Raw genomic sequence first — 13,763 nt, 5'->3', positions numbered from 1 at the left:
AGCAATTCATACAAGGTTGGACTGTTACTTCCTTTTACAGAAGATGAAATTGAGACCCAGAAGTGTTTAGTAACTTACCCTGGATTGTAGTGTGAGGGCAGAGCTGGGATGGAGTCTGAGAAGTCTGATACTAGAGTTCATGCTCCTTTTACATTATATTGCCCCTTGCCCGCATATCCATATCTTTCCTCTTTATAAGCAATATTAAGTTTGCAAACAAGACCGGAAAGTTTATATTTATTCATAATAATGAAAACAAAGGAAGCATAAGAAGAAACCTTCAAAACCCCAATGACAGACATAACAGAATCTCCATGCCACAAGCTGTATTGTGAAGATGTCAAATCTTGCAGAATGATCTACAGATTCAGTATGTAAATGTGACAAAATCATCATGGGATGCTTTGACCATTGTCTCATCTTCTTTTTCTGTATTTTTTCAATTTTTTAAGATTTAAGATATTCAGACATTAAAGCATTAGTAAAATAGAATTTAAAACTGACTCTTTTGTTTGCTGTTTTTTTCTCCTTTCAAAATGAACAACATAGTAAGTTTTACTTTACTGTGAGGTACAGGAACTCATTCTAGAAGACGCCCATCGAACCCAGAGGCTTCTCTATCAGCTGTTTGGGGATTGGGTAGGAGCCAAGTTTAATATGGAGGTTCTGTTGGCCAGGATTTGGGTGAGGGCTCAACACATACTGAGAAACAAGGAGGCCATTAATCCATTTGCTCTAAATGTTAGAAGATAAAGGCAAGAGTCACTAGAGGGGGAGTATAAACTGTCCCTTGGATACTGGGGTGTGGCGGGTTCTTGGCAGTGGGGGAAATAAAAAACAGTCCTGTCCTTTGCTCAATCCTCTTCTCAAACTATAAACATTGGAGGGACCCATGGCTTAATTATCAGCCCTTCTCTTTTCTGTCTTTATCCATTCTCTTTGCAATCTGTAGGGAAAAGGGTTAACTCAATAGGCCTGGGGCATTCAAACCCAAGAAAGGCCTTTTTCCATGACTGGCTCTTGGTTGGCTTCTAGGAACTAAGGTCTTGTAATGTTCTGATAAAGGGTTTTTGCAGGCCTGAGGCCTTGAGCCATGCTATCCCAGCTTGTCCTTAATTTATACAATGTGATCTATGGTGAACACCAACTTCACTTCTGTAAGGGCCTAGAGCTTCAGTGACAGGTCAATCCTACAGTATATGCCCATGTGACTGACCTCCTATAAAAACCCTGGACACTCAGGTTCAGGATGAGCTTTCTGGGTTGGCAACCCTTCACAAGTGGGTTGGAAACCCTTCACAACTGTTATCACACATCATTGTTGGGGGAATTCCCCTGTGACTCTACTGAGCAAAGACACTTGGAAGTTTGTACATGGTGTCCTTCAGATTTCACCCCATGCACCTTTTCCCTATGCTGATTTTATTTTCTATCTTTTTGCTATAATAAGCCATAGCCATGAGTATAACCACTTCTGGGTCCTATGAATCTTTCCAGCAAATCACTGAGCCTGAGGCTGGTCTTGGAGAGCCCTGACACAGGATATCCTACAGTCCCATAACTTTAAATCCCACTGACAATTCTCAAATGTGTATCTCCTACCCTGATCTATCCAGACTTTTATGAACAGTTGCCTATTTTATTCTCTAGCTAATCTATTTTTGACTTGCCTAAGGCAAATTCTTGATTTTCCTTCCCTATCTGAAATGTGCTCCTCCCTCATTACTCCCTCAGAAAGTGGCTTGTAGTCATCCAGGATGACTCCCAGAAACCTGAGAGTCACCCTTCACTCCTCACTCTCTCTTCACCAAGTCTGATTCTCACCACTTCTACCCCCAAAGCCCTTGGGACTCTAAGCATCTTGCATCTGCTCCTCCCCAGGCTTCTTACTTTATTCTGATTTTTTCCTGTAATCATCTCTTAATAGCTCCTTTTTCTTCTCCTCTGCCATTATTTGAAAGACTGGCCCCTGAATACATCCCCTGCTCATCTCTGGCTGGCTCACACTACATTTTCCCAACCCACCTGCTGTGTCCATCACCAGTATTTGCTCATCCTCATGATACAGCTATAGCATCACCAACTGCTAGGTTTGCACTCCAGTTCTGGGTCACTTTCTCCCTGTTTGTATTGGTTTTAAAGAAACATGAGTCAAAAGCCCAAGATTTTGGCAGGAGCTAGGGTCTGGAGCTTGAAAAACACATTAAAACAGAATATCACAAGATCTACAAAGTCAATGGCTGGAATACAATAGGAACCCAATACATTTCATTGAATATCTGATTGAGCGTGATTTTTCTAGGATTTCTGAAGGAAATCTGCTTCTGTTAGACTGAGGGGTTGATCTGGCAGTAAATGTTCTGCTCCGGATTCACAAGCACCTGTTACACAAAGAGAAAAAATGAGTTCCATTTTCTGGGAAGGCCTTCCTGGCCTACTTGCTATGTTTAGTCCAAGGCCCAGATACTCTGGCACTGTCCTCCATCTTGGAAATTCCAAAGATCTTCTTCCTATCTCACTGCACTTCAATCATGCTGGCCCCTTTGTGTTCCTATAATGGCTGATATACTTCCCTACCATGGAGGACAGATTCTAAAGTGTCCTTCATACTCCTCACCTCCTGGTATTCATGCCTTTATGTCATCCTCTTCCCTTGAGGGCAAGATCTGTCACTGGCACCTATCCAGCAGAATATGGCAAAATGACAAGATGTGCATGACTGCATGTACTGATTCTGTTACCTAAGATCACAACTTCTGTCTTGGCTTTGAAAAAGCAAGATACAATGTTGTGAGCTGCCTATGGAGAGAGCCAATGGCAAAGGACAAGGGCAGCCTCCAGCCAGCTGCCTTGTTAGGCAGTAAGAAATCGAGGTCCTTGTTAGGACAACCTGCAAGATGTCTGTTAGGCTGCCAATTGAAGCCAACTGAAGGCTGCCAATAACCACATGAGCTTGGAAGTGGATCCTTCCCCAGTCAAACCTCAGATGAGATCTGCGCCCAGGCCAACGTCTTGATTATAGCCTGGCAAAAGGCCCATCTAAGCAGTGCGTGGACTCCTGATGGAAACTTTGACATAATAACATATACTATTTTAAGCTGCCAAATTTGTGGTACTTTGTTGTGCAGCAACAGATTATAATATACCCACTTCAGAACCTTTTCACTTAATGCCCCTCAACTTGGAATACTCCACTCCAGACGCTTTGCATGGTTCGCTCCTTCTCAACCCTCCAGAATAGAGCAGATGTTGAGTTTGCTGACCCAACACTCTTCCCCATATCTTATCCCTTGCCTACTTCCACTGACAAGACTAGGAAGCGTAACACCTCACCCTCTCAGCCTTCTTTGCAACAAGGAATATACCATGTGGCAGAATTCTGGCCAAGGAGACATAAGAGTTTCAGTGAGTGAGACTTCTAGGAAGAGCTTTTGCTTTACTGATGGAAGGGAACAAATGCAGCTCTCCTCCCTGGACCCTGATGAAGAGAGGGGCCTAAACGACTAGCTGTACTGGTGCCAAGCTGACTGAAGAGCTGGCAAGCCTCAACACAATCTGTACAATGGCCCGAGCCAGTCTGATTCTCCTCTGTAGAATTTGAACCTGGAAACTCTAAAGTAGTAATAGAGGGTGTTGTTATACATAATCTGAAGTTATAGAGGAGTAGTGACCAGGAAGCTTGTGCAGGAACTCAATCTGGACTAAGAACAATGGGGCAAGTTCCTTGCTTAGCAAATATGAACAACCATATAAGAGAGAAAAGCTTCCTGATAACATTCCAGTCCTTGTACGACCACAGGTAATTTTTGAAATTGAGTTATCTGAGATTCCCCAGTGTTCTCTCAATTACTTTCGGAGGGTTTGTCTTTTTACTGAAATCCCTGACTATGGGGGCACCTGGCTGGCTTAGTTGGTAGAGCATGTGGCTCTCGATCTTGGGGTCATGAGTTGAAGCCCCACATTGGGTACGGAGCCTACTTTAAAAAAAAAGATAATGTTTAAAATCCCTGACTATGATACATAAGACATTTACATCTTTTGAGAGTGATTCATCTGTCAATTAGACTAAAGCCTGGCACCCTCCAATCTACCCTCCACAGTAATTGGTCTACCCTCTGAAATAACAGGGAATGCATCTGTCACTCCACTGCTAGGCAGCACTTCAGACACAAAAAATTGGAGTTCTGTGTCCCCAAAGTTTTTTATTTTCCCAAATCTGTTCTGGCTTCCCTCTTTTGCCTCCTAAAAAGTCTGATTAGTCACTGACTCCTTCAGATGATACTGTCTAAAGTCCATCTCTGAACATGGAGTAATCTGGTTAGTCCTGAATATGGATGTTATCACTTGAGTCATCTGAGATAATTTCACTAATCCTTAAAACCAGGAAGCCATCACCTGAACTTTCAATGGGAAGCTCTGCTTCTCAATTGCCCAAATGAGCTAATAACTTTCTTCTTTTTGGGTGATAAAACTGATGATGCTTTTTAAAAAAAAATTGGCTATTAGGGAAGTCAAAGACAAATGAGAAATATAGGGACAGATACTCTGTAGGTCCAGCATGTTTACTTTCTTATCCATACCTTAACTTCCTGCTCTTATTTACTTTTTTTTTTTATTATGATAGTCACAGAGAGAGAGAGAGGCAGAGACACAGGCAGAGGGAGAAGCAGGCTCCATGCACTGGGAGCCTGACGTGAGATTCGATCCTGGGCCTCCAGGATCACGCCCTGGGCCAAAGGCAGGCGCCAAACCGCTGCGCCACCCTGGGATCCCTCCTGCTCTTATTTAAAGTATTTTCCTAATTGTGGTTCCTATTTGTAATTAAGCACCATTATGTAGTGTGGTATAGAAGCTTGCTGTCAATTGTCTCAAATCCTCCATGGGAGAAATGTAGAGAGGTAAATATGAAAAAAAATTAAAGATTAGAAAGAAAAGAAAACAAATTAAAGAGGATAGATGGTTATCAATGCACTGAAAGGGATGGGAATAGTGAGAAATGGAATGGAATGGAAATTGATGTCAGGGAGTAGAGTGAAATAAATGGCATGGCATCCAAAAAATGTAAATGAAAGAAATGGAATAAATAGAAAATCAGGGGTGCCTGGGTGGCTTAGTGGGTTGGGTGTCTGCCTTTGGCTTAGGTCATGATCCTGGGGTCCCGGGATTGAACCACACAGTGGGCTCCCTACTCAATGGGGAGTCTGCTTCTCCCTTTCCCTCTGCCTCCCCCCAGCTTGTGATCACTCTCACAGTCTCTCTCTCTCTCTCTCTCAAATAAATAAATAAATAAATAAATAAATAAATAAATAAAATCTTTTAAAAATAAGTATAAAAATTATAGTTGAAAAGAATGAAAAGGAAAAGAATGGAGTAAAATAAGCTGGTGTGGAAAGGAGAAGAATGACATGGAGCATAGGATAAGAACTGAATGGACCAGAGTAGCAAGGGAAGGCATTTGAAGAGAGGAAAAGAATGGAAGACAAGTGACAAAAATGTAATATGATAAGGGAAACTGGGAATTTAGGAATGGCAATATAGCAACAAAATTGGAGTGCTGGGGAATCTAGAATGGCAATGGAGAAGATGGCATAGAATGGAGCTCGTGCAATGGCGTGTCTTGGGGGGAAAGGAGATGGGAAGGAACAGGAGAGGACCTGAAATCAGGAAGCTAAATGGTAAGGAATGTAGCGTGGGCTGCTGGAAGGGAGTGTGATGGGAGAGGACAACGGGAGCATGGAATAGGATCCAATGGAGAAGAGTGGAGAAGGGATAGAAGAGGACAGAGTAGATGGAAATGGGAAACAGTGAATAGAATTGAGCAGCAGAGGAAGGCACAGGGGAAAGGAAATGGAGGGAGAAGGAGGAAAGAAGTGGAAGGAAAAGGAAGAGAGTACAAAAATACTCTATGGAAGGAGAAGAAGGGGAATGTGCTAGAATGAAATGAAAGCCAGGTACATGGCACTGTGTAAATAGGGAGACTGAACAGAAAGGAGCAGGATGAGGGCACCTGAGTGACTCAGTTGGTTGAGCATCTGCCTGTGGTTCAGGGCCCTGGGATTGGGCCCCATATCAGGCTCCCTGCTCAGTGGGGAGCCTACTTCACCCTCTCCCTCTGCCCCTTCCCCCACTCATGTTTCCTCTCTATATATCATAAATAAATAAATAAATAAATAAATAAATAAATAAATAAATAAATAAAATCTTTTTTAAAAAAAAAGGAAGGGAGGAAGAAAAGAAAGAAAGAAAGAAAGAAAGAAAGAAAGAAAGAAAGAAAGAAAGAAAGAAAGAAAGAGAAAGAAAGAAAGAAAGAAAGAAAGAAAGAAAGAAAGAAAGAAAGAAAGAAAGAAAGAAAGAAAGAAAAAGAAAAGGTGATGGTGGGAGCTAGAATTGTAGGATGGACTAAATATATGAGTGGGGAAGAACAAGGATGAAAAGAAAGAGAATGGAAATGACACAGAAGGTTGGGATGGAAACAGAATGGACAGAAATGGAAGAGAAGGCTGCAGAATGTAGAAGGCATGAACCCAGTGGAGTTAAAGGGAAAAAATAAATATGAGGAAAATGCAATAGAAAGCAATGGGAAAGAATAGAAGGGACATAAGGAAGAGATGGAGAGGAATGGAATGGCATGAAATAAGAGGAAAACAAGGAATTTTATGGAAAGAAACAAAAGAAATGGCATGCAGAAAGATGGAAGAGAATGGAAGTAAATAGAATGGCAAGCAAATGGTTTGATAAAGTGGGAAAGAAATGGAGTAAAGTTGGGCGCCTGGGTTGCTCAGTGGGTTAAGCACCCAACTTTTAGTTTCTGATCAGGTCACAATCTAAGGGTCATGAGATTGAGACCCACATCAGATTCTGCAGTGGGGGTGGATGTCTGCTGGAGATATTCTCCTTCTTCCCCTCCCCTACCTCATGCTCTCTCATGTGCACACTCGCTCTCTCTTGGTTGCTCTCCCTCTCAAAAGAAAAGGGTGGGGGAGTAAAGTAAAATGGGTAGAAAGGAAATGAGTGATGTAGGAGTGCCCACAGTACTGACTCCACCTTGTCCACATCTGCAAGACGACCTTTCTTGGCGCTACGTGTTTCAGGCACCTTGCAGGTTAGGGTATGCCCCGACCGAATGCGGAAAGGCTTGTTTTGGTCTTGCCTACGCTTGTTTAGATAACTGGTAGAGATGATGATACAATTTCTTCCCCACCTCCACCCTTCTGGAGCACAATTGGTGGCAAGAGGTCTGGTACACGTTAGACACCTTGCCTTCACCCTCTAAAATCTGTGGACTAAGACTGGGATCTTGTGGAGAATTGCTGCACTCCTTCCTGATCATCGTCCACCTGATTTCCCCTCCGTCAGTAAGTTACTCTGAATGAAACTCTCTGTAAACTGTAATGTAAGCAAGCATCTGCTTTGTTTTATGGCCTCAGAGTGCCTGCTCAATCTGGGGGATATGTTCCTGCTCCTCCTCCACCTCCTAACAGGTAAGATGAAAATAAATGTGAGGGAAACATGGGCTGGAGTAAAAATCAAGGGGACTGGAAAGGAACAGAATGAAATGAACTAGAACATGATAGGATGGAAATGAGTGGAATGGAACTGAAAAACAGTGAAGGGAAAATTCTCTTGGTAGCTTATCCTACAGACTTCTCAGCAAGGAGGAGAGGCAGATTGGTGACAGCTCTCCACCTGTCCAAAGATTCAGGGTGGCATAAAAGTACCTCATAGTCTGACTCTGTGTTTCCTTTTGGTAGAGTGGGGACCAGTGGATCCAATGCAACTGTGGGAGGTGGTTTTCTGGGGCCATGACAATAGTATCCAGAGGCTGTTGATGGTGGATCCTTCTACAAGTGAACGGAGAGATAAGTTAGGGATCACGGGCACAGATTGCCTTAAAAGCACCATGTCTAGAAAGTGCCAACTTGCACTCTTCAGCGACCTCAGAGAGGAATAGGTTTCACCAGGTTCTTACAAAGAATCAGAAATAGATGTAAGTTTAGGACCTAGGGCCCTGGCCCTGACCTAGAATTCTGTCTTTTCACCTGGCTACCTTGGCAATCTCTACTCCAAAATTTCCTTTGCACCTCAGCATGTGCTAGGCTAGTGCTATCTCATTTGCAATCCAATTCAGAGCCCTGGAGGTAAAAGAAATCACAGCAGGAGCCAGGGACCCAGAATCTGGTCCAGCTGCCTCTAAGGCCTTGGGCCACTGTCCCCCCTTCCTTAGCCTTGCGATGCACAATAAAGAGTTACACAGGATGGTTCCTCAGACTCGTCAAATACAAAATTCTCAGATTGTATTCCCATGCAGCTTTTTAAAGTCAAACCCAGCAGTGCCAACCTACCTCATAAAATTGCTCTAGGGGATCTGGTGGCAGCATCTGGGGAAAAAGAAAGTGGTAAAGAGGTCACAGGGCTTGGGATGGAGACCATTCCCAGAAATTCTCAGAAACAGCTTTGGTCTCAGAGGCCCATTACATCCCTTCTGACTCCTAGAGGAGCTCAAGACTAGGCATTGTCATGTTGAAAAACAAGACAAGGGATCCCTGGGTGGCGCAGCGGTTTAGCGCCTGCCTTTGGCCCAGGGCACGATCCTGGAGACCCGGGATCGAATCCCACGTCGGGCTCCCGGTGCATGGAGCCTGCTTCTCCCTCTGCCTGTGTCTCTACCTCTCTCTCTCTCTCTCTCTCTGTGTGTGTGTGTGACTATCATAAATAAATAAAAATTAAAAAAAAAAGAAAAGCAAGACAAAAAAAGATGGAAAGCAAGAGAGGGTCTTGTGGATTCCCAGAGGAGGCAGGGGAGGAAATGCAGAGAAACTCAAGCTAGCACTGGGTATTCTCAAAAGAACATGCCTCACTTCCCAACCCTGGAGGTGGGACTGGAACAGTCCTGCTGCACTGGGGAAGGGCCAGATTCTCAGGGGAGCAGGGAGGGTCCCTCTGGAGCATTGCTCACCTCTTTGACTCCAACTTGTCCTTGAGGTTCAGGTAAATTGGCATACATGGCCTTTGGCCAATCTAGAGAAATGGAATGACAGCCCAGGGCTGGTATCAGGAAGAGATGTAAGGGAAGGGGTTGTTTTCCTTGCCTTCCTTCCTTCCTTCCTTCCTTCCTTCCTTCCTTCCTTCCTTTCCTTCCTTCCTTCCTTCCTTCCTTCCTTCCCCCTTCCCTCCCACCCTCCCTCCCTCTCTCCCTCCCTTTTTCCCTCCCCAGGACTCCCCATCACATCTCTGGTGAGCTTGACCTAGGAATGCCCTGGAAATCTAGTTGTGGGTTAGATAAGGCTGTTTGATGAGATGGATGAGGACAGAAATCTAAGACCTATTGCTATTTGTGTCACTGGGTCCTCTGTAGAGTGGATTTATCCTTTTCCTTCCTGGGCATGGATTTCCTCTCTGTAAACCTGAGCTGGATTGGAGAGTATCTAGGGCTTCCATTTTATGGGGTCCATCCTTCCAGAATCTTAGCCCAGAGATGTCAAAGGTGTTTCATTTTGCCTTTAGTCAGCTCCCACCCATCAGTAGAGGGTGCATGAAGCACTGTGTTGAGGTGGGTTATAAAGGTGACTTTGGGTTCAGCAGGGATGAGTGTTGCAATTGATTCTCTCTGCCTACAGCAATCAATTAGCAAAATTTTCTGAGATTGAGGAAGGAGAGAAGGGTAACAAATGCCCATTTATGCTGTGGATGTTGGAACAGCAGAACTCCTCCGAGTTCTTGGCTCCAATCTCATCCATGATCATTAGTGACAGAGCTGGGAGCAGAAGTCCGGGCTCCCAGTACCAGCCTATTCCCCAGCCTCCACCGCTGCCCTGGGCATCAGCCATGAAGTCACTTACTAGAACAGAACTCTGCACAGGGCTCCTCTGCAGAGCTGGGTGTTGCTGCCTCCTGGAGGGGGTCCTCTGCTTTTTTCCTTGAGAACCTGAAACCCCAAGTCCCTCATTCTTCTGCCCCCAGACCTCACCATCTTCACAGGTCCTACCCATATCCCATGTCCTTTCTTGGGCAATGTCCCAATCCCCAGTTGCTACAAACACAGCTCAGCACCATGGTCAGCAACTCTTCAGCCAGGCAGGCCCCCTGCAGGCCACCATGTCCCCTACCCCATTCCCAGCTTTACCGTTTGGCATTTCTGTTGTAGAGGAAATAGCCCAGGCCTGCAGTCAGGGCAATGAAAATCAGGATCCCGAGGGCAATGCCAACAATGACTCTTGCAGACAGGGAAGACCTGGAACCTGGGCAAGGAGAAAGAATTGGGAACCTGGTCTGACACCCTCATGCCTGCCCCCCTCCCCTTCCCAAGCTATGGTTTTATCTCTAGTGTCACTTGATGAACACTTGTTTTCCAGTCACTGGGAGGCAGCACTTTGTCATATTAATAGCATAATTTTTAGAGCCAAATGGCTTATTCACATCTCAGCTGTGTGACCTTGACCATGCTACTGAACCTCTCTGTGCTTCAGTTGTCTCCTCTGTAAAACAGGGATAATAGTGTCAGCGGTTGCTAAAAAGATTCAATATAAGAGTATTCATGTTCAAAATATGGAATGTTCAACATGTTCAAGGTAGGACAATACTTAGGCCCACGGAAAGTGATCAGTAAATGTTGGTGGTATGACAATACTGTTTAAGATAATGGATCAAATATGGCCTTCAGAGGAAAGGCTTTGAAAACCAGAAACCTGGCTTTCCGCTATTTTTCCCCTCATTTTCATACCTGAGTCACCTTTAACTTTCTGGGGCCCTGTGACCATGGACAAGTGACATCCCCTTCTGAGTCTCATTTCCTCATCTGCAAAGTGAGGGAAATGGTACCCACTGCACAGTGATGATGTGAAGATGAAATGAAATCGTGAATGCTCATGCCGGGCATACCACAGGTGATTGATTAATAAATGGCAGCTGTAATCATTAACGTGGGCCTGTGTTTGCCCATCCAGCTTCTGCCCAGAAGCCTTCTCAAAGGGGTAAAGTCCAGCCACAGGGTTTGGGAAGGCAGCCATGAGGATCAGGGTTAAGAGGAAGGGGCTCTCTGCTTTGGAGGGGCAAGAGGGGCCTTCCAGGATGCTTTGGAGGTTCTTAGTTTCATTCTTTGAGCCCTCATTTCTTTCTCTGTCAAACAAGCATAGCCATTCATAACCCTACAGGCTTTGAGGGGATTGAGTGAGATCCCATGTAGGAGAACCAGCACCGTGCCTGACACAGTCAGTATTTGATGAAAGGCAATGGTATGATCCAATGATGATGATGATGCCAGAAACTGCCATCCACCAAGCTCTAAGCTGCAAGAGCCCTTCACGTGTGATCTCATTCAAATCCTACAACATTCCCATGACCATCAACAGGACTCACTGCTCCCTCTCCTGAGCCTCTGTTTCTCCATTCATCAAACGGTCTTAACAAGACCAGAGAGTGTTTTGAGGATTAAATAAGGTAGTCTGGGAAGGTACATATGGTCCTCCACTTGGTGATAACTAAGAACATGAGTCCTGAGGCAGCTGGCCTGGTTTCAAACTATAGGATGGGGCTCAGTCTCTCCTACACAACAGAGATACCAGCAGGCCCACCTCAGAGTTGGCTGGTAGAGAGCGTCAAGAAGCATTTGCTGATACTGTGTATGGAAAGGCTTATTTCAGGCATCTGGCAATAGGCTCAATTAAGAATAATTTCATTTGTTTAATAAACATAATATGCCAGGCACTGCCATAAAAACTTTACAAATGTTGGTTAATTTTCAACGACCCTATGATCTAAGCACAATTATTATGTTTGTTTTACCCACAAGGAGTTGGAAGTCCAGAGAGGTTAAGCGGCATACCCCATGTCATACAGCTAATAAGCATCAGAACTGGTATACAAACTCGGGCTAATAGTGATACTGTGTTGCCCTCTCAGGAACTCAAAAGACAGAAATACAGGGACTCACTGCCAGTCACATCCAGTTATTATTAATATAATTCCTATAGTTAGGGGCACCTGAGTGGCTCAGTGAGTTAAGCATCTGCCTTCAGCTCAGGTCAGCTTCACATCTGGCTCCCTGCTCAGTAGAAAGTCGGCTTTTCCCTCTCCCTTTGTTCCTCCCCTGCTTGCACTTGCTCACTCTCCCTCTCTCCCTCTCTCTCAAATAAATAAAATCTTTAAAAATATATATATATATATAAATATATATATATTTCCTATAATTAATATAATTCCTACCAGTTCACTCCTTTGCTCATTGACTATCTCCCTGACTTACTATACTTCTAAACAACTCTAGAAGGGAAGTCATTACAACTCCCATTTCCCGGTAAGAAAACTGAGGCTCAGAGCAGCCAGGAGGGTTTTCTGGGGCACGCAGCTAGGATGCAGATGTTCTAGATCCGAGCATTACGGACTGGGATTCAGCAGCTCCATGCAGTACACTCGTCATACTAGAAGACTAGATAGTGAGGCCGGCATTAGGAAAAGCCACTTGAGCCCCAGTGGAAAAGGCACTAAGGGACTCACCTACCACTGTGACCAGGACCGAGGCAGAGCGGGCCAGCTGGGTCAGTGGGTTGGAGGCCATGCAGTTGTAGACACCCTGGTGTTCCCAGGTCAGGGTCCCGATGATTAACTGCTGCCCCATATACACAGTGGTGGAATGTTCAAGGGTCCATTGAAACTCAGCGCCTGGCTGAGACTCTGCCTGACAGTGCAGGGTCAGGCTAGAGTTGAGCTCTGCCTTGACGGTGCTGACTGCCCCAGATGCTGCCCCTCTGGTGATGTCCACTTGATCAGGGCCATCTGTGTGCAAAGCCAAACATCATGCACCCACTCTCTGCTGGTGAGGTTTCCCTTACTGCCCAGTCTGCTTCCACGCTGGAAGTTTTACCCCCTTCCCCCCACCTCCATCCCCACCCCTTCTTGAGTCTAACAGAACTTTAGGTTGTAGCCTGGCTCTTCTGATGCCTTTGAAAACGAGTCTCGAGAGAGATGTTCTCTTTTCTTCCTTAGGTGCCACACAGGCAGACTGTAGTGCACGATGTGGACGGGACAAACCCAAAGGAAAACAACATCAAAATAAAAAACAAAACCCCCTACCCTTGCAAAAGCGAACTCTCACCACGGAGCCTCATAACACATCCAGGCTTCCCAAATTGTTGCTGTGGCCTGTGGACATAGCCCTACACTTCCAAAAACTTCACCATTCTGATGGACTCTTTTAGTGAATTGAGCAAATAGCCCTGTTGGGATATTTAAATGTACATCCAAGTGTTCTCCAAGGTCAGATACTTGCAAATTTCCTTCCTGAAGCCAGAAGGAGATTCCTGGCACCTGGCTCTCCTCCCACACAGTGAAAGAAACAAGCAAAATGGCTGTTGAGTTTCTCATGCAAACTAAGAGTTGAGGCTTTGTCTTATTTAAATTAACATGAACTGCTGGAAAGAAGGATGCAAAGAGTTTCTAGCTGGGACTCAGGGAAAGGAGGAAAATCCTGCCCTCATTGCCTGCTAGGCATCCATTGATATTCTCCCCATCAGAATCCCATGACCACCAGGATCCCTCAGGGTCTTCCCATCCTGGTGTCAAATCCTCCACACAGCGGCCAGGGGGGCTCCGGAAGTACAAACTTGACACTATCCCTCCCCTGCTCAGAGCCCTCCATGGCTCCCTAATGCCCTTCAGACAAAGGCTGCAGCTGATGAGCTCATTCACAATCTTGCCCTTACAGACCCTTACAGCCCCACCTCTCACCTCTCTACAACCCCCCCATCCCCAGTCTCAATTCAGAAATA

General features: G+C 45.0%; 1 protein-coding gene across 5 annotated transcripts in view; it reads right to left on the bottom strand.

Annotated features, from left to right (window-relative positions):
* Positions 1–225: 225 nt before the first annotated feature.
* CEACAM20 (CEA cell adhesion molecule 20) overlaps positions 226–13,763 on the bottom strand; it is a 56,316-nt gene continuing 42,778 nt past the window's right edge. For 4 of the 5 annotated variants that reach the window (XM_055309827.1, XM_055309826.1, XM_055309824.1 and 1 more), the window contains 7 exons: positions 12,493–12,771; positions 10,124–10,238; positions 9,840–9,925; positions 8,957–9,018; positions 8,343–8,378; positions 7,719–7,841; positions 226–2,381 (listed from right to left, as the gene is read on the bottom strand). In XM_055309827.1, coding sequence (XP_055165802.1) covers positions 2,328–2,381; positions 7,719–7,841; positions 8,343–8,378; positions 8,957–9,018; positions 9,840–9,925; positions 10,124–10,238; positions 12,493–12,771 — 755 coding nt within the window. In that variant the 3' untranslated portion in view covers positions 226–2,327. The remainder of the gene's footprint in view (positions 2,382–7,718; positions 7,842–8,342; positions 8,379–8,956; positions 9,019–9,839; positions 9,926–10,123; positions 10,239–12,492; positions 12,772–13,763) is intronic. The other variant, XM_055309828.1, reaches the window with a different exon arrangement.

Source organism: Nyctereutes procyonoides, unplaced genomic scaffold (assembly GCF_905146905.1).
Source record: "Nyctereutes procyonoides isolate TBG_1078 unplaced genomic scaffold, NYPRO_anot_genome, whole genome shotgun sequence".
NCBI classification, from domain to species: domain Eukaryota; kingdom Metazoa; phylum Chordata; class Mammalia; order Carnivora; family Canidae; genus Nyctereutes; species Nyctereutes procyonoides.
Note: the sequence above shows the minus strand (reverse complement) of the source record. Positions and strands in the feature narration are given on the sequence as shown.